This window comes from Phytophthora ramorum (assembly GCF_020800215.1).
Source record: "Phytophthora ramorum isolate Pr-102 chromosome Unknown Phyram_PR-102_s0022, whole genome shotgun sequence".
NCBI classification, from domain to species: domain Eukaryota; phylum Oomycota; class Peronosporomycetes; order Peronosporales; family Peronosporaceae; genus Phytophthora; species Phytophthora ramorum.
Genome location: NW_027150668.1, coordinates 603,317 through 625,418, shown reverse-complemented (window position 1 = coordinate 625,418; position 22,102 = coordinate 603,317). Strand labels below are relative to the sequence as shown.

The following is a 22,102-nucleotide window of genomic DNA, read 5'->3' as shown; positions in this document are numbered from 1 at the left end:
CATCTTCGCCGTGCTCGAACGCGCGAGAAATCGCCGTCGCCATGAGCAGCAATGGGTCACTCCAGCCGCCGCTGATCATCACGGCGCTCCCACGGCCGCCGGCCACCACCGGGGGCTCCATACCAGCAACTGGAATATCGAACGCGCTGTCGCCCCCGGCTCCGTCCTCCGCTAGCGCGTCCTTCTCGCCGTACGCTGCGCCCAGCGCCAGACGCGTCGCCATGGAGGGCAAGAGCTTGTTCACGTGCCACCAGTGTGGTGCGCTGCTCAAGTTCCAGTACAATCCCGTGTCCATCAAGGAGAAGATCATGAAGCTGCGACCTGTGACCTACGAGCACCCGATGGAGCCGTGCGAGCCGCGAGAGAGCAAAGGAGACGTCGACGCCGACGAGGAGGACCAGATGCCCAGGCTCACGGAAGGGACGGATGCCGGAGAGACCACAGATGCCGACGAGGAGGAAGAGACCGTGCAGGCTGCCAGGTCTTCACTCAGTCAGCAGCAACAGCACAAGACGCCGGCCGTTGTGCCAGAGATTGTGTGGGAACGACAACGTATCGACAGTAGCAGAGACGTCGACGTCTGGGTACCGGCGGAGTTTGACCTTATGCATGGAGTTGCAGCTTTCACGAGCTGTAATCGCGGAGATATTGGCCAGAATATCGCAGAGGTGGTGCCTGCGCGACTGCTGAACAAGCCGCACCTTTGGATCTCGGACTGGGAGGTGGACCACTCCCTTCCGCACTGCGACGAGGAAGGATGGGTATACGCAGCGTCGTACACAGATTTTGGCAAGATGGAGGATCCCCTCGTGTCGGGAGAAGGAGCTGAGCCAAAGCCTGAAGGCGAAGAGGAGGAGGAAACTGCACAACTATTGGACGAAACCCCGCCGGAGCGTCTTGTGCGGCGTCGGCGCCTCATTCGCAGGCGCCGCATCGATGGAAGCGACCTCAGCTGGTTCCAGGAGCTGCTTGATTGCAGGTGAGTTGTCCATGCTTAGGAGGTAGCGGTGAACACATCACTTACGGTCTTGGTGCTTGTTCCTCACAGCACACTTCTTCTGAAAAAGAGGTTGCCGACTTGTCATGATTGCGAAGCTGCGGTGCTTTCCCGGTTCGCTCAGTGCGTCAATAGCTTATCGTTTCCCATTTGTGAGGAACTGACTTTGTTTTGCCTATCAGAGCACTGGACGAGCTGGAGGAGGATCGAGTCCACTACGAGGGGTTTATGACCCAGTTTACGGATGAAGAGCGGGCGTCAGCGCGGACTTTCAGTGAGGATGGAGACTACAATGGCGATAGGTGGCATGACGACCCAGAGCTGCGTGCGCTCGAAGAAGAGGAACGTCGACTTAAAGAAGAGTTGGAAGCCATCGAAGATGAAACAGCACAAGTGACAGCAAAAAGGCGCGAGCTCTGGTCTACAGGAACGGACCTCGAGCAGTTGATCCACGGCACATTTGCTGAGGGAGCATTCCTGCAGCATTTGCTGGGCCTCAGTCGCGACGAGCGCCAGTCAGTGAGTGTTTTTGCTGTGCATGCTTCGGACATGCTGCGCCGCCTGCAGCGCTACAATGTGTGCAATGATGTTTTTCACATTTGGCACGATGGGCTTTTTGGTACGATTAACGGACTGCGGCTCGGTCGCTTACCGTCCAAACCAGTGGAGTGGGTGGAAATTAATGCCGCGTTGGGCCAGGCGGTGCTGCTGCTCGCAACGATTGCAGATCGCGCGAATTTCGAGTTTTCACGCAACCGCCTTGTGCCTCGTGGCAGCTTCTCGCGTGTGGTCAATATGTACGGCAAGGAGTACAGTCTTTTCAGTGATGGCGGTATGTTCCGCCGCCGCGGTTTCAACCAGGCCATGGTACTCTTCCTCGAGTGCGTTGAAGACGCAGGTCGGCGTGCAATGAAAGAGGAACCGTCGCTCAAGTTCCCGTACAAGGTGGAGCGCGGTAAGATTGGTGGTCTACCCATTTCGCTCGGAAACGACGAGCAGTGGACTCGAGCGCTCAAGTACATGCTCACACACCTCAAGTGGCTTCTGGCTTGGATTTCGAAGCGCTATTGAGAGATAGATGGATGAATGAACAAAGTCGGCAGGATATCTCGCCAGGAAACGTGTACTCGCGCCATGACAGTAAGTAAAACGTGTCTATTTTGCGTTTTTTGCTTGGAGTTTGATTAGTACTTCAGTCGAGAAGACACGCTAAGCTCAGCAGAAGCACGGCGTCCGGATTGCTACGTTATAATGGTCGTGCATAGTTCGGTCGTCCTCACAGGAGTTGCTGAATGGCCTTGTGGATGGCGTTAGCAGCGTAGAGCAGGTCTTCCTGCGTGGTGGAGCGGCCCGCGGACAGGCGGAGCGTGCCCTTCGCAAACTCGGGAGCCACGTGCATAGCGGCTAGCACGTGTGAGATCGTAACGTGTTCGTCCTGGACTTCGGGGCCCTTCTGCTTGTCCGAGGCGCTGTCCTGGTGGTGGCTGTGGCATGCCGATCCAGCGCTCGCGTAGACACCGTCGGCCTCAATCACTACATGGACATTGTAACGTTAGAATACATCGTGTAGATACCCCATCCGACAATGCTTACGGTCAAGGATGCGTGGAGCGTTGATGTTTTCAAAGCTGATGCTGAGTGTGTTGGGCAGCGAGAGCTCCGGGTGGCCGTTCACGAGGTAGCTGACGTTGGTGAGACTGCAGTGCTTCTGAATCTGCTCGAGGAGGAAGTTCCTGCTCTCCTGCATGATGACCGCGTACTCGTGCAGGTTCTTCTCCACCAGTGCGCAGGCCTGACCGAGCGCTGCCACCAACGCCACATTCTCCGTGCCGCCACGCCGTCCGTTCTCCTGCGAGGCGCCGTGAATGATCGTGTCCAGTACCGTGCCTTCACGAATAAACAGTGCCCCGACCCCCTTGGGCGCGTAGAGCTTGTGCCCCGCCACCGTGAGCAAGTCCACGCCGAGGTCATGTACGTTCACGCGCACTTTACCGATGGCCTGGCTGGCGTCCGTGTGCACGACAATGGGCAGTCGGCGGTCCTGTTCCTCCACGAATCGTCGCACCGCTTGCGAAATGTCCGCCACTGGCTGCAGCGAGCCCACCTCGTTATTGGCGAGCATGATGGAAACCACACACGTCTGCGATGTGAGCGCGTCTAGCACGTCCTGCACGCGGACGCAGCCAAAGCGGTCCACGGGCAGGTACGTGATCCGGAAGCCCTGCGTCTCGAGCCATTTGCACGTCTCCAGCACCGCTACGTGCTCCACGCAGGACGTGACGATGTGATCACGTCCGCTCTCGCGCTTGGCAGCCAACGCCGCACCTTTGATGGCGTAGTTGATGGACTCGGTGCCGCCCGAGAGGAAGACGACTTCGTCCGGTTGAGAGGCGCCCAGCATAGACGCAACCTGGGCGCGCGCGACGGCCACCGCCTGCTTGGCCTGTTGGCCGAGCGCGTACGAGGACGAGGCGTTACCGAACTGCGGGCCCAGATACGGCAGCAGAGCCTGCAGCACGGCGGGCTCCACGGGCGTCGTGGCGTTATAGTCGAGATACACGCGCGTCATGTTGGTCTGCTTGGGTTGTGACTTGTCCAGCTGAGCCCCACAACGCGACGACCTGTCAAGGAGATGGGTAGATGCAATCGGATTGGCTGAAATAACGAGGGTGGTTAGCGAATGGGCAAGCGAGTGAGTCAGATCACAACGTGAAAAGCTCCGATGGCAGGCGATGGACGCTCGACAGTGCGTCTATTGAATACCTGCAACAATTTGCACAAGGATGTCCACGCTCTAACGGCCACTGGGTACTGCTTCTCTCTGCGTAACATGATCTGTAGCCCCCGAACCAACTCCCCACGCTTCTGGTGCGTCCGTCAACGGACTACATTCGATATCCACATACTGCTAAACCTCATTTCCATTGCCGACTGCTGCCAACAGGGGAGCGCAGCGGCTGGAATGATCGGTCGCGTCTTCTGCCATCCGTTGGACACCGTCAAAGCTCGACTGCAGGCCAGTACCGCCTCGGGGAATACCATCGCGTCGCTGCTCAACCTGCGAGCGTTCAGGTGGTCACTGTTGCTGGGTTAGACGAGCTACACGTATTCATTACACTGACGCCCTATCGGTGCAGTTTGCAGCACTTGCGGGGTCTCTATCGCGGCATTGGAGTGAGCATGCTGGGCTCAGCGCCCGCGACTTGTCTCTACATGACGTCGTATGAGGTGTCGAAGGACGCGCTCGTGGGCGTCGAGAGCTTTCAAGTCAACCCTTCGCTGCTGTATCTTGGAGCGGGAATGGCGGCTGAGGCGCTGAGCTGTGTGTTGTGGGTGCCTATCGATGTCATCAAGGAGCGAATGCAGGTGCAAGTGCAGCCCTCGGCCGAGTCAGGGATGGCTCGCAAAATCTACTACCGCAACACGCTCGATGCTGTGCAAACGATTGCGCGTACGGAACGCCTCAGTGGGCTCTACAAGGGCTACGTCGCCACGCTGCTTTCGTTCGGACCGTTTTCAGCGCTCTATTTCATGTTCTACGAGCAGGCCAAGGCATTTGCTCAGAAGCGGCTCGAAGTGGACGAGCTGCCGGCACAGTACACACTTGCCAGTGCGGCGGTTGCTGGTGCTACGGCGTCGTTCCTCACTAACCCGCTGGACCTCATTAAACTCCGGCTTCAGGTAGGCACTGAAGCGACTCTTGTACGCTGTCCTAGCTACGTGGAGGCTAAGTATTGATGGCAACAACAGGTTCAACGCGCCTACGTGACAGAAGGGTCCCCTGCAGCGTACCGCGGGATCGTTGATGGTCTGGCTCAGGTGATCAGGTACATGATGAGCTTGCCGTGTTGTGTATTGGTTATAGTCCAGCTTAGTCGACTTCCTTCGCGTGGCCAAACTTGACTAATCAATGCGTTGTTGTTTTGGTGTTGCAAACAGAACTGAGGGCGTGCTGGCACTGTACAAAGGCGCAGGCGCGCGTGTTGCCTTTCATGCCCCATCGACCGCCATTACGATGTCTCTTTTCGAAAGCTGCAGGCGGGTATTTGCCAATCTCCTCGATGTCTAACTAGACGTGCAAATAGCAATTCACTTCTCTGATATTGCCCGCGTCTTCTCGACTCCTTTCACCGGTTGGGCATCGTTCGACAATGACCTCATCGCCTCAACTCCCATCGGAACCTTTTCTTGCTCTTCTTTCACCAGCACCTCACGTTTCATTGACACTAGAGCGTTTTGCACTTCAGTTTTTCCGTCCGACTGAGTGAGTTGTCGCTTTTGGTTGCCACAATCAAGAGCCCGCTTTTGGATCACACCAAGTAGGCGAGGTTCCGAGTTGGCGTTGTCATATCGGAGTACCTCAGTATGTTCAATGGCACCTCGCAGCTCCAACTTCTCACGCTTTCGCTTTAGGCGCGACAACTCGAACGCCTGCTCTTCGGCGGCTACAACATTTTCCCACTCCTCCTGGAGATCATCCAAGTCTTCCGCTGCTTCCTTCGAAATTTGTACCGTGTTATACTCGACCGGAGCACCACCTCCTCCTCCGGCTGCTGCGTTTTTGCCGTTCCAAGTAGACACCAGCAGTGGACAGTCATCGTGGAGACGTAGCTCAAGTATACAGCCCGCCGAGATGCCGTGTTCCTCTAAGACCATTACATTGGTTTCTTCACCGATGAGCGTATCACCCCAATAGATCTGCTGGTCCCAAATCGATAGTTGCTGCTCCGTCAATTCTTCCATCCAGTTCTTGATGTAGTTGACTGTGTGATGCGAGTTCACGTAGAGCTGTAGCAATCTCTCCTTATTAGCATCAGCAGATTTGGACGGGGAGTCTTCATCGTCTGAGCTGCTGTCAGCTGCATCTTCCAGCTCCAGAGCTACCTTGGGCAACATGGCAACAGCAGGAGGCAGCTTCAAGAAAATGTGGAACGACACTGTCTCCGACTGCTGAATTTTCGCCACCAAGCGTTGATGCAACCGTTTCTTCACTGGAGAGGTTTCTCGTTCGTGGTCTCGGTCGCGTTTGAACCTCTTTCGGGCCTCGCGCCTTGGTGACCGGGCATCATCGGAGCCTTCGTTTGAATTCGCGCGCTGCCGCTTATTCCAAGCCTTCTCGTCCGGCGGCGGCGGTGATAGCGACGACACATCGCCATAATGCAGCAGAGAGGGGTCCCCCTCCAACAGATACCCCGTCGTCTTTCCAAGCGGCAACGTCACAGGTACTTCCATCTCGACGGAGTTCTCGTCGCCCTGCGCATCTGAGAAGACGACACGACGCGTTCGCACGTCCGTGCCTGCTTGCTCCCGTTCACGTCCATAAACCTTGCCACTTACCCAGCAAATGTAGCTACCCATGTGCAGCTCTTGTCGATCACACCGTTCAAACGTGCAGATGTGGGGCGTTCCGTGACGTCGACAAGCATACACACCTTCTTCCAGAAACTGAAAGTTGCGTCGACACTCAGCACTCCTGCACTCTGCGATCTTCTCGACTTGAAAACGCGTGTATTGGTCGCCTAGGTGAATCTCAGATACTTCAAACCCGCACAAGACTGGAGCGTCTATGGGTACCGGAGCATCGCACTTCGCTTCTATAGCGACCACAGGAAGACCACAGTCGTCTTCTTGCTTCGCCTTTTTCGACGCAGGTTGCGCGTCCTCTTTTACGATTGGGTTAAGAGGTTCCTGCGATTGCTGGCGGTGTATAGTTTTGACTTGTAACTGGTCAAACAGCCAATTCTGAATGAGCCAGTACGCTCGCATAGGGCACACGCGGCGGTCCAGCTCAGCATCCCCAAAAGTGCTGGTGCAGCTTTCATCACACGCATGGATGTACTTGTGGAGCAGGCAAATGTACACACGACGGCGTGGCGACCCCGAGCACTCCAAGTCTCGGTCCATGCTCACAATTTTGCCGCATCCACTCCCCGTGCATTGTTCCCCAGTCTCGAAACGTAGCTCCGTCGCATTCAGCGCCAGTAGTTTGGCCCACTCGGCAATCCTCGCCATCACGTCCATCTTGTGCTTCACTCGCGCCATCCACTCGAGCGACGCAAAGTCCGTGGACGCCTCCAATTTCACTTGATCCTTCACCACTTGCCCAATAGGCTGCGACTGCTGCGGATTTGCCGCCTCCGCCAGCTTCGCATCGTACGCTGCCCGTCGCTGCGGGTCACTGAGCGTCTCGTACGCGAGTCGCAGCCTTGCAAACTGCGTCGAGTCCACTTCTCGCAGCGCATCTTCATCCAGTTCGTCACTTTCCCCCTCCCGTTCCCTCTTTCGACTCGAGCGCTTCTTGTCCGGATGCAGCAGCAGTGCCAGTCTCCGGAACTGTCGCTTGACGTCTTCCGTCGTGGCTTCCTCGTCCTGGGAGAGCTCCAAAAGCTGGTAAAAGTCCAGTTTCTTCTTCTCCTTGAGCTTAGCTGCGGAGGTGGCGTCCTGGTACGGGTTCCAGTTGCGCGCGAGCTGCTGCAGTCGCACCTCCACGGCCTGCCACTGGCCGCTGGCGCTGTCGTGCAGCTGGCTGCGCAGCGTGCGCGCGTCTGTCGTTAGGATGGCACCACGCGTCTCGAACTGCGCGATCTTGGCCAGCAGCGCGCGCTGCTTTTGCTGCTCCAGCGGGGACAAACCCGCAGCCGTGCGGGCGGGACTCGTGCTGCGCTCCATGGGGGCAGTAGACAGTTACGACGGGGAAGCAGCTCCTGGCTCCAGAGGCACCATGCAAAAGTGCCAGTGGCCTATTTTGAAGTGCACGGTCGACCAGCTAGTATGCTATAGTACAGGTTTATGCTGCGGCATAGCTGTGAATGACTAAGGATGACTCGACGAGGTGATGATATATGAAAGGTTGATTCCACCTATGAGACTCGTCGTCGCATTCGTGAGCTTCAAGAGACGCATTTCTGGAAAAGGCAACTCAAGCACCTACCGACGCCATGATTTGTGCTGGTGGCTTCACGCTGCGCTGGGCGACGGTGGTGACTGCGGCTTTGCTGGCAATGGTGATGGCAACGGGGTGTAACGTAATGGGCTCGGACAGCGGCTCGGTCTCTGGGAGTGGAGACGATGCCGACGAAGCTGGTGTGGACGGCGAGGACATTCTCTTCGACACGCTGGACAACGGCCAACACAACTGCAAAAAACGTATGCGCGGCTGCCCCGAGGACGCGAGGTGGTGCACCTCCTTGGGCGAAGTACAGTCTCGCGACCCGGAGAAGTGCTGCAACTTCCCCGACTGCCCGAACTGATAACACCAAGCTGTGACTACAGAGCCGTATACCAACCTCACCTAGAGTATGGCAGCCTGTAGCTGGTGGCGAGTGGAGAAGCTTGGACGAGGTGTTAAATATACCGACTTTTGATTTTGAAGGTGTATTTACATGTTGACACGAACAGTATGAGTCACAGCTGATGGGTGCGCAAACTTGCATCAGCGGTGCCGCCATACATCACAATATGAAAGCAATTCGTTGCTCAGTCGAAACGATCTACTTAGCCAGCGCCTGGAGCTTCTTGTCTTGGTTGATGAGGTCAATGACATTGTCGCTGATAACACCGTCGACTGCGTGGCGCTTCTGTAACTGCACCATTTCGTGGTTCGTGTTTTGGTCACCCCACGTAATGAGCACGCTGCCCATGTCCTTCTTCACCAGCGGTGCAAGCTCCGGCGTCTCGAGGAACGCGTTCGAGTTGGACACAATGCCCTGCAAATTCTCCATCTTGGCGAGGTTCGTGGCGAATTGCAGTGTCATCCGTGCGTCCATTGCGTCTGGAGCCATGGAGCCATACGTCAGAAACAGCACGGGGTACTTGGTCTGCTTCGCGCGCAGTGCGATGCAGATGCTCGGGTCGAAGCACGAGAAGAAGATGCGGCGCGAGCCAGCGTAGTCAAACACGCACTGCAGAACTTGATCAATATACGCATTGATCGCGAAGCAGCTCAAGTTTCGCATCGCTGCACGGAAGAAATTGTCTGGGTACTTGACCTCAATGTTCAAGCCAACTTCCGCAGGCACGTGCTTGAGAAGATCTTCCAGGCGAGGAAAGAAGTCCACAAGATGACCCTCTTCGCTAGCGCTATCATCAGAACGCGCAAGAGGTTCATGCTTCGGAGACGGAACCTGCTTGTTCCCTTGGAGACGCGCCCGGTGTTTTTTCACTCGGTTTTGAAGCTGTTGGCTCTTGCCTCCTTTGTGAGGCACAGGGGTTGTGTAAGACTGCGTGAGCTGGCGGAAGGACATGTCGTGGATACCAATCTCGTATGTCTCAGGTTTTGTGCCCAACGAACCTGCGCTCTTGTCCTCCAAGCCAACGTTCACGAGAAAATCGTGATAGATCACTGGCACGCGGTCCTTCGTGAGCTGCACATCAAACTCCACGAAGTCTGCACCGCTCCGTCCAGCAAGAATAAACGACGCCAGGGTGTTTTCTCGCGTGAGCGCTAGGCGATATCCGTCGACCTGATAGTACGATCGACCCATGCCTCGATGCCCGATGGTCAGTGGGGGACGTTCTCGCCAGTAGGAACGCCAAACGTTCGCGATGTTGTTCTTGGGGTGGGTGAACGGAGTCAAGACCAAGTATGACAGCGTGAGCTGCCCGACAATACTCATTCCCGCCGAGAAGATCGGCACTGTTAGATCCGCTTCTCCGTGCTTGCCAATCTGGGATGGAAGAAGATACGCTGATCCCAGGAGCTCCTTTCTGGTGTAGGCGCCAGCGTTTGCACCCTCAAGGCAATTGTAAATGCCAAGCGTCCAGCGATGAGAGAGTCCGTTGGCATGGCTTCCACTCCCATCCACTACGGGCACTGGTACCTTGACACGGAAAACTTGAGCATGTGTGCTGTCCGCGTAATGCACCTTCTTGTCTTCAGACAAGGACAACGCTTTGTGTCTCTTACGGAGGTAATCATCACGGATTGGCGCCACCTTGCTTTCTCCCAGAACTGTGAGAAGCGTCTCTAACTCTAGAACTTGGCAGATCACTTCACTTTCTGCCTTGAATAATGCTGGTTGTCTGGACCAACGACTAAAGAGACCCATCTCGTTAAAGAAGGCATCCTGGCCAAGCGCTCCAACGATGTTTGACCCCGTCGACGATTCTGGTCCAAGCAGTCCCACATCGCCCGATTCAACGTAAAAGACAGCGCGCTTTTGCTCTGCGTAGTTCAGAATACTCTCCCCCTTGAAGTACTTTCGTGTAGCAATCTTCTCTGCCAAGGCAGTCACGTCGGACGCTCCAAGTGATTGAATAAAAGTCAACCTTGATAGCCAGGACGACTTTGAAGGTGTCGTAGAAGGCGCCGTGTTCGGGTCGTTGTTCAGGTATGCAGCAAAGTCGGTCTCAGTCCGCTGGTGTTGCGCTTCCAGGAGCCGACGCATCTCCAAGGATTCTTTGTCCAGCAGCGCCGCACTCTTATACTCCACTGGAAGCGACTCCCACACGACACCCGAATCGCCGTTGACGTTCGGCATCTTTCGAGACTGAGTGTCTTCCTGTGGTTCTGCTTGCTTGTTGGTTTTCGTTAGTCTTTCATGCCGCATTTCAATCGCCACTCGACTTTGCTCTGATCCACCATCCAGCCATTGAATAGCTGGTTTGGTAGAATCAAAACTTCCGATCCATATCTGCAACTCCGCTGTATCAGCAGCCGGGTTTAACCAGCCAGTTTCTACGTACTCGTGCAGATCGGCATCAAGTGCTTTGGGAACACCGTAGAATCCATCATCGTGGTTGAAACACGACCAATTTGTCTGCGGCGATTCCTCACTTTCCACCGCCATAACGAGGTCGTGTGTAAGTACCTGTAGCTCAGCAAACTGCAGAGCACACGATGGACAGGTGTACTGCAGTCGTACGTAGCGGCCCTTAACGGATGGAAGCTCCGACAACGTCGAACCAACTGCGTTCGGACCATCGCCTTCACTCGTACCGCCAGCAAAGTTCAGTGAGCGTACGCGGCTGTCAAACGATCTCTGCACTTGAATGGCTCGCACAGTAGACGAATCGGTCGAGGCCTTGGCTTGAGCATCTTCATATGAGTCTGCTCCGCGACCCAGCGGCTCCTTGGAGACAAACATCCACAGCGGAGGTGCAGGAGAAGACGTTGACGCCTTCGACGTGATCGGCGGGCGGCCCTCTGGATGTCTAGCCTGTTCATGGTACGTCATCGCGTTCCACACGTGGATACTGGAGATGGCATAGTCCTTGCCCAGATCCACTTCCCACCACGGATTGGTCTCCTTGTTCGTCCTGCAGCAGCGCCACTCCTGGAACCCGTTGGTGCTTCCGTTGTTCCCCAGCTTGGCCTCACGAGGTCCGGGCGCCGGAGCCCGCGAAGTCGTGTACGTCGAACTCTGACACGAAGGAGCTCTCCTGAAACCTCACAGAAGAGTGATTCAACCTCATCAGCGTTGCAAGTTCCCCTCAGCAAAGCAAACACACTAGCCAGCCACTTACAGCGCGACGTTGGTGCCTCGGGTGATCGTGAGCGTCCGGTTGCCTGGCAGTCCCTCCCACGAGACCAGCTCACGCGTCTGCGAGTGCCTCACCACGTACTTGTACTCGAGCGTCTCGGTGGCGGGTGGGAACTCGACGGTTACGCGCCACAAGCTCTCGCCCTCGCGCTGCTCGACGATCTCCATGGGCACTGCACACCAGTGCGTTAGTCGTCGGTCCCCCAATCCATCCGTCAAGAGTCATCAGTACCATCTTTCTCCGCGTCCCAGGAGCCGATCTCCGCGGCGTTGCCCAAGAGACACACAACGCACTCGGCCGCATCTCCCAGCAGACGCACGACGAACTCCACACCCGTCATCTCGTCTTGCGGTCGTGCTTGCTATCTGACCGAAGATATGGGATGAATAACGTCTCTCCGGCCAAACTTCATTTTAGTATGGTGCATATTAGCCAATGAGACTGTTATTTAATTCGTTTTGGCAAATCAAAAACATCTCTATAGTTTTTGGCGAATCAAATCACGTTACCGATTATATGTTATCCAATAAAAAAACGATTGTACGTTGCAGTCGGAAGCTGAGCGATTCCGACATATCTGACGCTCAGATATGTGTATCGTGCTACAAGCGAGAGGTGCGCCACGTATCACTCGCATGTTTGCCGCCTCTCCGACCAAGAACGATGAGTTTTTTTTCTCTTGACCGGTTGTGCTTCGCCTTGATACTAGGGGAAACCGTTGTGTACACATGTACGGCTACGCCGGTGCCGACCCGGCCTCGCGTAAGAAAGTGCCGTTCGAGTCGACTTGCTAGTCCACTACCAGGCCGGAGTATCCGCTGCTGCACTGCTTTCACCATCGCTTGACGCTACAGATGAAAATTACCGCGGGTATCTATCTCAACTTTCCAGTTGTTTTGCTAGGCAACAGACCACATGTGCGGGTCATACTCAACGACGTGTGCTCCAACAATAGGACCACGCAATACATGTACAATAGTCTGCTCCCAATCCATCGTCATGCCTCCCACACTCCAATTGCAGCTTCCCATCGTCAATATGTCTCCGTCGATAATCGCTATGCTCCAGTGCATGAGTTTGGGGCCTGCGTGAAATTAACGGTGACCCCGTTTTCGATCATCATAGCTGAGCTTTTCTCGGAGACTTGTGCCCGATCAACGAGAACACGAACCGTGACACGCTGGGAGGCACGGATGGTAGCGTCTGTCGGTTCAGGATGCGTCAAGATGAACATAAGCGATATCCACTGAAGTCTCTGCGCCGTCGAGCAAATCGATGAGCTTCTGAGGTGCAGCTTGGTCGCGAGAAAACCAGTAGTCCTGCGATGTCCTTGAGCGATTGGGTTTGCGTGACGCTAAGACCTCGTTTCAGCATTTCCACCACGAAACGCATGGGGGTCCACCGACAAGGTTTACCTGACTTGGACTCGTCTTGACTGGGCTGGGCGTGGACGATGGAGTTGATCGTGCTGCAGGCGTGTCCTGTGCTTTGATGCAGCTGGGTAATTCTCTCCCCTTTCTGGTATCGCTTGCGAATCTGGGACTTCTCTAAAGGGGTTAGTCGCGGACGTTTCTTGGGCAGCGTACTTCAAGTTCTGTAGGCATTCGGTATGACGCATCGCGATGCCGTGTACTCCCGAACGGTGGCGAGAGCGATGTTTTCCGGTACACTCGGGAGGACGCACTTGCGAGCGCGGCAAAGTACTGGGGGTGGGGATGAGTTTCTATCGAGAGTCTGGGGTAGGTGGGGCTGGTGGGGTACTGGTCGACGAGGACCGGGGAGAGGTTCGTGTGTCGAAGAAGTTGTCCTCCAACTACTTTGAATCGCTGGGAGGCATGAAGATGTCGACGCTGGAGGGCCAACTGACGTACGAGCTGAGCGAGAACGGCGAGAACTTCTGCGTGTGCGATTAAACCCCTCCCGCAGCGGCGAACCCCGTTTTTTTTGCGACCGTGCCCGTAACCCGCGATGAGCCTCTAGGCAGCAGGCCAAGAAGTACAACAAGAGGCTGAAGAGATACTTCCCCGACTACACGTGGGTCGCATCGAACTCGCAGCCGCGCCGCTCCGTGTCCACTGTGTGCAAGGTGTACAGAAGCGAGCTGCCGAGCTGTTTGACGCCGCCATCGACATGAGACACAGGCGTACCATTATGGTCTACATGAAGGCCGTATGCGTGGGCTCCAGCTACTGCTTTAGTAGCAGTGCCAATTACCTGTTATACCTTTGCGCTATGTGCTATCCGTTTTCGTTTATTTAGACTGCTGTTTAATGGTGGACGCCCCAGGCGTAGCTCGCGAACGACATGTGGCCCATGCCCCAGCCGCCGAACAGCTTCTCCGCCTCGGGCCTGTTCTCTTCCATGCCTGCGCCAGCGGCGGCGACAAACGGGACGAAGTGGTCGGGCGTCGGGTGCGCGAGTCTCGCCGCTGGGGCGACAGACCAGTTGATTACCTGGTCCCCACGCTGGCTGTAGCTCAGCTTGGACTCGGACGTGAGCGTGTTGTCGAGCCACCCCTGGAACGCCGCAGCCCAATCCATGAGCGGAGTGCGCGGCTCGCGGCTCGCGCGCATGTTGTGCGTGGCTTGGCCGGAGCAGAAGATGAGCGTGTCCTCGTCGCGGAACGGTGCGAGGGCTTTGCCAAGGTCGAAGTGAGCCCGGCTGCTTAAGCGCGAGTTGATGGACATGGTGACGATGGGGATGTCGGCCTCGGGGCGGATCAGCAGCATCGGAACGTACACGCCGTGGTCGAAACCGCGGTCCACAAGTTTGGCCTTGATATTGTGGCTCTCCAGCTGCTTCTTCACCTTCTCTGCGAAGGCTGAGTCGCCCTCTGCGGGGTAGACGACGTCATAGGCCTCGCGGGGAAACCCGTAGTAATCGTAGATCATGTCGGGCTTGGCAGCGTTGGAGATCTCGAAGCCATTGCTTTCGGACTCCCAGTGCGCCGACACGAAGAGGATGCGCTTGGGGAGGTTCTTGCCGTCCGGGTACAACTTCTCGAAGATGGTGGTGAGCGTGCGGGCGGGGACGCTGCTCTTACTCATGCCGGCGAAGCCCGACGAGAGCAGCCACAGCGGACCGGGGCCGTGCGACACGGCGACGACGGGGTGGCGGACGGTGGCCATGGGCAGGTCGTGCTTGGTGCCACTAGTGCAGGGCCAAGTGAATTCGCAAATGAGCTTCGGGTGGTGCAGCAGAGGATGCAATAATATTGTATGTGTACGTGTGCCCTCGTGTCTTTGACGCAGCCGATTGCGTCGACGACGCACTCATTACGGGAATTCTGAGGACTGCGTATCGCCTTGTGCTGGACAACAGCGCTCACGGACGCCATGCCAAGCACTAGCTCGAAGTCTTAACGACGAAAGCAAGTTGGAGGCTCCTCCAACGCCACAAAATGTTGCTTCAAGTTTCTTCATACAATCGTCAAGTGCTTCGTGTTTACGGTCCGAAGTGATTGCGTTAACCTGCCTCGTTATCCACCACGGTACTCCGAGCTCCCCTCCAACATTCTTCTTTTGCCATGCACAAGGTCTGCCAGTCCGTTGTGGCCGTTTCGCACGGTTCTGGACTGCTCTGGCTGCTGGACGAAGGCTACATTGGCCTGGACAAGCACTCGCAATCGGCCTAGAACGTCGCCGACATCTTCAAGAAGATCTACTCGAGCGGTGCCTAGCTGCCCAAACGCATAATGTCTGTCTCGGCGCACTGGGAGGCGCGCAGCAGTTGTCTGGAGATCTCTAACTCCGCTGCACCCGACATGTTCTACTACAGCGGGTTCCCCGCAGAACCCTACGAAAACTCGTGTACGGTGCCAAGGGCGACCCCGCGTTCGCAGCGAACTATTGCCCCAGTGTGGGCTGTCGGCAAAGCAGCATAAGTGAAATACTTTGTCTATCATTTGTGCTATTGTTGTTTTTGCCCGGTGAAATGATTAGTCGCCCCACGTGGTTGAATTCGGGATCGTTCCGATGGCGACACCGAGCGAGATCAGTCGTTTGACGCGAGAACGTATGTTGCCTGCAAAGCTAGGAGAATTTTGTGCGACGGAACCCCCTTTATTGTCTATGAAGCGTGTGTTTTACGGGTTGGTCGAGAAAATGAAAGGAATGCATCTCCCCGACACAAAATGTGAATTTGCAGATTCGGTATTTTGAAATATGCGAATCAAACCTGCCGAATATATGTTTCGACACAGTTCTTGTGCTCAAAGCAGCACTGTGACGTTCAATCTCCACAGATCAGACCACAAGAACGTAGTAGGATACACCAACCTGGCAGTGTCCTTCACGGTGTGGCCATGCACCTCGTACACGTACACATTCGTGAATCGGGCGCGCACCAGTTTGATCATCGCAATCGTCAGCAGATCTTTCATACCCACCAGATACTTCTCGTTCACGATCACGTACCCTGAGCAATACACGCCGTCCGCTGATGCGAACTTCATACCTTTGAAGAACACGTAGTTATTGTAGTCGGATATAAGGCCGAACCGGGTCTGCAGCATGGCACCCGTCGAGATCTCAAAATTTGTCACGATGCCTCTCTGGGCCAGCGCTGCTCGCTCGTTTGCGGAGGTGTCTGTGCTAACACTCGATCTTTGACGGATCTTATCGGGTCTAAAGCAACGATAACCCTTACGCAAAATCGCGAAGAATGTGATGGTCACCATCAGAAAAATCATCGGGGTGAAGGACGCAGCGATAAACCTTGCATTCTTTTCTGGAAATTGAAATGATGACCACAGCCGCAAAGGAGACATTTCGGCAAGGACGGGTGTTACTTTCGCAATACCAATGTTGTACTGGGCTTCAGAGTACGTCGTAACCTCATTCACCACTGCTGACGAGAGGCGAATGATCTTCTGTCGGTTCTGGTGAACCACCTCGAACAACAAAGTAGCGAACGATGGATCAATCCGCTCTCGAAACACGGAGCTCAGAAAGGATACCAAGCAGAAGTACACGGCAAACAGATCAGCATGCATCAGTTCCTTATGAACAAGCACAGGAGACGAGCCCGCTGTAAGTGCGGCTCTTGACATCGCAAACTCATTGATGGACCAGAAAGAATCTACAGTCCACGAGAGAAGCACCAAAATGCCACGTATGACGAGTGTCGCGGTTGACATGGCTGCAAAGGGGTCACCAAGCCACACCTTGCCCGATCGAATTTTCTGGTACGTGACGAGGAAGAGCACCACCAACGAGTGCACCATTTGCAGGCCGAAGAAGAAATGAATACAATGTACCCAAGCCCAGGAATCCAAAGTTACGGCTTCGCCTACCCATTCCCAACGGGTCAGCGCAGTTGTTGCGTTTACTCTGTCCAGCGACGAGTACATCGTGCGAACATTACACTGGCTGTCACCATTAAAAAATCCACGCTTCCGCGCTGTGAGCAAACGTTTGACTGGCTCTGTCACAGGATCTCTCGGAATGCTGCTTAAGGAGAGGAAGCTTTCGTCCGTAACTCCCACCACCTCGTACGGCTCGAAATCTGGCAAACGTTGATAGGGATACGTCAACGCCACCATGTAGTACTGCTTCACATTGGTATCTTGCATGTCTTGCACTAGAGTGAGCATGCCCAGCAGTGCTGGTCCTTCCTTGGTGAGATCGCGAAGCTCGTATTCTTGAACAGAGAGAGACATTGTCATCAAGTATAGATCAGTGGGGTCATCGTGTGAGCGCATCAAGTTGTAGACTCGTACTTCGGAGGGGTCCCCCGCCTTTAGTTGGCTAAATGAGCAATCAATCACCACGAGTACGAGATCCAAACGATCCAGTACGGTGAAATTGTACTGGGTATTGGCAACCATTCCAAGGTACCCGTTGCTTAGGTAGCTGTGATTGTAGATGGCTGAATCGAAATGCGGCAAATCAGAACAGCCCTCGGTTGACGTCTTCGTGCTGGACTCGAGGAATAGCGCGTAGTCTCGTGGCGAAGTATCCCCACCCAGCACATCCCGAACGAGCGGGCTGTCGCGGACCAAACCGTTACCCATGTAGCCTTCGATAACCGATGACGGGAACACTCGGAGAGTCTCGGTCGGGTTGTGGGCACCGTATAGTATTTGGATCGCCCACCACGCTGCTGCCATGGAAACGTAGACGTAGATGCAGACCGACACGACTCCTCCGAGCCGACGCGCGAGGTTGAAAAGCTGCCATTTCCACTCGTGTTTCCTCTTCTTGAAGTGCACCGCAAGGAACTCGCCCTCGTGGGTGAGCGCCGTCGAGTCCACTGAACTAGTTTTTGGTCCCTTCCTGACCCCCGGCTGCACACGCGGCTTCATCGCAGACTGCTTGGCGCGGATTCTCGGTATTCGATGCTCGGTTTCCTTCACACCAATTTGATCGTTCAAGTCTGAAAGTGACTCTGGACAGCCCTATAAATGCTTCGCCCCAACGCAGAGACTCAGATTGGTTGTTCCTCGAGACTGAAGCAAGAATAACCTGAGAACTCAAGTTGCAAATGACTAGTCGATCTAAAATAAGCAAAATGCTGAGCCCGATCAGATTTCTGCGCGACAACAAGAGATTCGCCCACGATAAAAACGAAAGTCAAGGCCTGCTGCAGTGAGTTCCATCCTGTGCCTCCCTCATTGCAGGACTACAATAAAAAGTTGCCTTTCGACCGGCGGAATGCGACCTTTCATAAGGAATATTCCTCGCCACATATGCCGCATCACAGTGATCGCTAAATCGTACATCTTATTCATCGCATAAATCGTCGCCACGTCACAACAAAACATCGCATGGAAGACCAAAGTTGCGGCAGCGCGGCAGCTCCATGCGCAGCTTCCAGCGCGTCCCAACCAGTGGCGATCGAGACAAAGTCTGAAGATGCGTCTGTTGCTGCAGATCCGCGGCTCTCGGATCTCTCGCGGCTGTTTATCGTGTGCGGACGAGGCCGTAAAGTGGACGAGTTGCGGGCGCTCTTCTCGACCTGCGGGGCGATTAAACACCTGCATTTGGCGCTCGACAGGAGTAAAAAGTCGCGGGTGCGTGCAGTTTCAGCTTTGCAGTGGATCTGAGTATGCGTGTGCGGTGTTGTAATGCTTCTATTGACCTGTTCCGGTACGTTGAAACAGGGTTTTGCCTTTTTGCAGTACGAGGACCCGGCCAACGCCGCTGTGGCCATTGACAAGTTGGACCACTTGGAGCTGGACGATGGACACATTCTGAAGGTGGGCGGTTGCTTGTCTTAATTTTTATTGCAATTATGAGGTGAAATGCTGACTTTTTTGTTGCCGTACAGGTGACTGTGGCTAAGGAGAGACCTGTAGGTGGCAAAGGCAAACTGAAGCGGGACCAGCATGCCAGACAAGACCAGGACGATAAATCAGACGGGGGGCTTGGAGATGAAGATGATGGAGTCATTGATGCAAGGCTGCCGGGCAAGCGACAACGGTCGAGTCCACCGGTGACTGCGCTACCATTGGGGCCGAGTCGGGTGTCGCCAGCGTTTTTGCTGGAGGCGCCCCGACTCGAGGGGTTTGGAGCTGACAGCGTGAAGATCAAGACTGAGATGCAATCGGGAAATGGACTACCAGCTGTGGACGCCTGCAAGGATGAACTGATGGAACCTGACGGTGACGAGAAGCAAGTGCAGCATGTCTTAGATGCCATGGTGGCTGTGGTGGAGCAGCAACAGTCGCAGAGCAAACTTAGTAGTGATCTTATCGCTGCATATCAGCACGTGGTATCTACGTCTGATCAAGGAGGAAAGCAGAATCGTGGTAAAAACCTGAGAGTCGTGATTCCGGGGGTGCCAGAAGAAGAAAACAGCACAGATTCACTCGCATCCAGTATCCGTTCCGTGTCACTTGCCTCGACACCAATGACGACGCGATGTTCGCGGCTTGATTTACTCCGCACGCCCAGAGAAGCATCTCGAGATGTCGAAACGATCCCACCCCGTCCGAAGCACCACCTTCGCAGACGACGTCAGAGTCTGGATGGCAGCGGTTCCAGCACAGAGGATGGATCAGATTCTCGTGGCATCCGTCGTAAGCGAAGCAACACAACTACATCGCCTCCTCCGACACTGAAAGCTCAAATACGTCAACCGCTATCTCCACCGAGAAAAAAATCCGAGCGAAGTGACATTAGCTTGTCGCCAGAGGCACTGAAAGCGGAAATAATTGCGAAAAAGGTATGCAAACGACAGTCTTCAGACAATACGATAGAGGAATCCTATCGGCTAGCGAAACAGCAGGCAACTCGAGAGCGACGTGACCACGGTGGGAGCATGGTAGATCGCGGACCTGTTCGACCAACCATCACTGATGTAGATAACAGCTATGGGAAAGACCGGGATATTAAGCTCGAGTTCAGAACAGAGCCGCCTGAGCCGGTGCGAACAAAGGTGTTTTTCACGTCGACATACAAGGTGCGGCCATTTGCAGCTTTGGTGGCAATGGATTCGTTGTTATTCCGAGTATAGTGCGTCTAACCACCCACACCCTTGACTATTCCGCAGTTCACAGAGCAGGAGCTAGAAGCGATGTTTGCGGTGTATGGCGATTTTGAGTCAGTTGAGCTCGTCAAAAGTTTTGGTCGTGTGAAAACGATGGCATACGTCCGCTATTCAAAGGTAGGGTTTGCACTTTTGCTGAGAACTGCAGGCGGGATCTGTGTTGCATTTATCTAATGCTAAAGTGCATATCTGATGATGCAGCCTTCGACTGCAGCGTTCGTCGTCAAATCATTTCGCGAAGAATCGTCCCAGGGAAACGAATGCCCAGAGAAGCCTGAATTCATGACGGTGCGTTGATGCGTCCACCATGACGCCTATGCGAATTGCTAACGACTAGCTTTCACTTGTTGTATGGCACACAGCTTTCATTTGCACATGAAACAACTGACTTTCAACTGCAGCAGCGAGCGAGGCTAGCTCATTTTCCCGAAAGAGCGTTGAATTGCTCTTCTGACCTGTATCCCAGTCTCTCCGGAGGAAGCACCTCCGCGCCATCCACGGGGACAGTCATGCCTTCCAGCGGAAAAGATCGTCTTTGGGTTTTGCTGCTTTACGACCGGTTTTTGGCGACGCACATGCTTTCTTCGGTGGTGTCGTCGCTCTCTGGGATGGAATTCATGGACATCAAGGTCGTCAAGAGCACTGGCGAGGCGCAGGGGGTAGCGTTCGTAAAATTCGACAGCGAGGCGAACGCTACACAGGGGGCTCTCCAACTCCACCAAATGGAGCTACCTCTTGGCTCCGGGAAGTTCTTGCAAGCGATTGTGATTTTGGCGCCGAGTCTGTTCACCACTACTCACGGTGGCAATTCAATCAGCAACAATGAGTCCATGCGTCTAGATCGCTCAGCTGATGAGCGTGTGGTAACTGGATCCTCAGATGATGTAGATCTCCGCGCCGTGGAGGCGCGCTTTGCACATTTGATGCGAAGCTCGGAGCACCAGCACTCGAGAGAGGGCTCATGCTTCCCTCAATACTCTTCGCCGAGAGGAGCTGCACCGAGTGATCTGGGGCATCAGCCGCCGATGGCAGCTGGGGTGTATCCGCCGTCTCCTTCAGCGGGATTTCACACTTCAATGAGCTTGTCAGGGGGCATGGAGTACTACCCGATGCAACTTGTGACGTTCCCTCCACCACCCCCACAGCAACCGTTCCAACCATACGCAAATTTTGCAGGGCCAGCGAGCTACCAACAACTTCCGCAGCATCCAAGTTTTGTGCCAGGATGGATGGAAACCTCGCCGTACTATCAAGGTGGAGTGCCCCAGCAGTATCCCTTCTCGTGCACACCAGAACAGGAGATGGCGTTCCCTGTTACCAATCATAGCAGCAATGTGGCAGATAATATTGATGCCTATGCTGTTCCACCCAAGCCGCGCTCTTCACGCTCACCTTCGGAGCAAATGGACATCGAGGATGGCAATAGTAGCTGCAGTAGTCAGGCGTCCTCTTCTATCCACGTATCGAGCAGCGGGCCATTAGAGCTTGTGACGTTGGTCACTGCACTGCAGGACTGCCCTGGCGTAGTGTCATTCGCAAAGAATGCCGCTGCTGGCTCGGAGTTGACCGGTTACATGGTGGATTTTTCTAACGAGACGCAAGCTTTTGAGGCAGTTCGAAAATTGGATGGGGCACTGTGTGGAGACCAGAAGCTTCGAGTTGCGAAGTCAACGTCGATGAGGCATCGAGGTGGAGGGAAATCGCGCTCAGGCTCCGGGCGTCGAAAGCGGCAGCGGGTTGACCCGCGGTGTCGGAAATAAAAGAGTGAACGAGATGGAGTGAAGTGGTTTATCCTGAGCGGAATTCGCTTCTGCGGATGTGAGGATAGGATGTGCAAGATGAAAAATGCCCCAAGATCGTTGATATTTACGGCAGTAGCACGAGGGTAGTTTATCTGTCGAGTGTTTGGCCATGGGGATAGATGAAGACCGCTGCGTATTACGATTCACAATCTGAGTATGTCAACGTTGACCAAGACCATGCTATATTGCTGCCAGCCAAACCAAATTCCTATCGCCTCGGTTGTGTGGTAAAGTCCACTGGTACGGGCTCGACATATCAAGATTAATAAATTGCTAAGAACTTTCGAGCTAGCGGAGGATACGTAGACGTCAGCGGTTGTGGTCTCACGAA

General features: G+C 54.8%; 9 protein-coding genes across 9 annotated transcripts; 4 read left to right on the top strand and 5 right to left on the bottom strand.

Moving 5' to 3' along the window:
- Positions 1-41: 41 nt before the first annotated feature.
- On the top strand, positions 42-2,068 carry KRP23_14806 (Beclin-1-like protein B; the record flags this gene model as incomplete). The annotated part of the gene is made up of 3 exons (XM_067885673.1): positions 42-979; positions 1,049-1,120; positions 1,180-2,068. The coding sequence occupies 3 exons, from the start codon at positions 42-44 to the stop codon at positions 2,066-2,068; spliced, it is 1,899 nt and encodes a 632-aa protein (XP_067737319.1).
- A 205-nt stretch (positions 2,069-2,273) lies between these two features.
- On the bottom strand, positions 2,274-3,566 carry KRP23_14805 (Cysteine desulfurase IscS; the record flags this gene model as incomplete). The annotated part of the gene is made up of 2 exons (XM_067885672.1): positions 2,274-2,530; positions 2,591-3,566. The coding sequence occupies 2 exons, from the start codon at positions 3,564-3,566 to the stop codon at positions 2,274-2,276; spliced, it is 1,233 nt and encodes a 410-aa protein (XP_067737318.1).
- A 153-nt stretch (positions 3,567-3,719) lies between these two features.
- On the top strand, positions 3,720-5,066 carry KRP23_14804 (Mitochondrial substrate carrier family protein E; the record flags this gene model as incomplete). The annotated part of the gene is made up of 6 exons (XM_067885671.1): positions 3,720-3,743; positions 3,839-3,865; positions 3,942-4,069; positions 4,135-4,678; positions 4,748-4,824; positions 4,937-5,066. 6 exons carry the CDS (start codon positions 3,720-3,722, stop codon positions 5,064-5,066), a joined length of 930 nt encoding a protein of 309 aa, XP_067737317.1.
- Positions 5,067-5,086: 20 nt separating this feature from the next.
- On the bottom strand, positions 5,087-7,666 carry KRP23_14803 (Chaperone protein DnaJ; the record flags this gene model as incomplete). Its single annotated transcript, XM_067885670.1, has 1 exon — positions 5,087-7,666. One exon carries the CDS (start codon positions 7,664-7,666, stop codon positions 5,087-5,089), a length of 2,580 nt encoding a protein of 859 aa, XP_067737316.1.
- A 269-nt stretch (positions 7,667-7,935) lies between these two features.
- Positions 7,936-8,247, top strand: KRP23_14802 (uncharacterized protein; the record flags this gene model as incomplete). The annotated part of the gene is made up of 1 exon (XM_067885668.1): positions 7,936-8,247. One exon carries the CDS (start codon positions 7,936-7,938, stop codon positions 8,245-8,247), a length of 312 nt encoding a protein of 103 aa, XP_067737315.1.
- Positions 8,248-8,487: 240 nt separating this feature from the next.
- On the bottom strand, positions 8,488-11,819 carry KRP23_14801 (Glycerophosphocholine phosphodiesterase GPCPD1; the record flags this gene model as incomplete). Its single annotated transcript, XM_067885667.1, has 3 exons — positions 8,488-11,377; positions 11,462-11,651; positions 11,711-11,819. 3 exons carry the CDS (start codon positions 11,817-11,819, stop codon positions 8,488-8,490), a joined length of 3,189 nt encoding a protein of 1,062 aa, XP_067737314.1.
- Positions 11,820-13,746: 1,927 nt separating this feature from the next.
- On the bottom strand, positions 13,747-14,607 carry KRP23_14800 (4,5-DOPA dioxygenase extradiol; the record flags this gene model as incomplete). The annotated part of the gene is made up of 1 exon (XM_067885666.1): positions 13,747-14,607. The coding sequence occupies one exon, from the start codon at positions 14,605-14,607 to the stop codon at positions 13,747-13,749; it is 861 nt and encodes a 286-aa protein (XP_067737313.1).
- Positions 14,608-15,689: 1,082 nt separating this feature from the next.
- Positions 15,690-17,783, bottom strand: KRP23_14799 (uncharacterized protein; the record flags this gene model as incomplete). Its single annotated transcript, XM_067885665.1, has 1 exon — positions 15,690-17,783. One exon carries the CDS (start codon positions 17,781-17,783, stop codon positions 15,690-15,692), a length of 2,094 nt encoding a protein of 697 aa, XP_067737312.1.
- Positions 17,784-18,245: 462 nt separating this feature from the next.
- On the top strand, positions 18,246-21,729 carry KRP23_14798 (uncharacterized protein; the record flags this gene model as incomplete). Its single annotated transcript, XM_067885664.1, has 6 exons — positions 18,246-18,491; positions 18,582-18,677; positions 18,749-19,882; positions 19,973-20,086; positions 20,171-20,257; positions 20,332-21,729. 6 exons carry the CDS (start codon positions 18,246-18,248, stop codon positions 21,727-21,729), a joined length of 3,075 nt encoding a protein of 1,024 aa, XP_067737311.1.
- Positions 21,730-22,102: the final 373 nt, after the last annotated feature.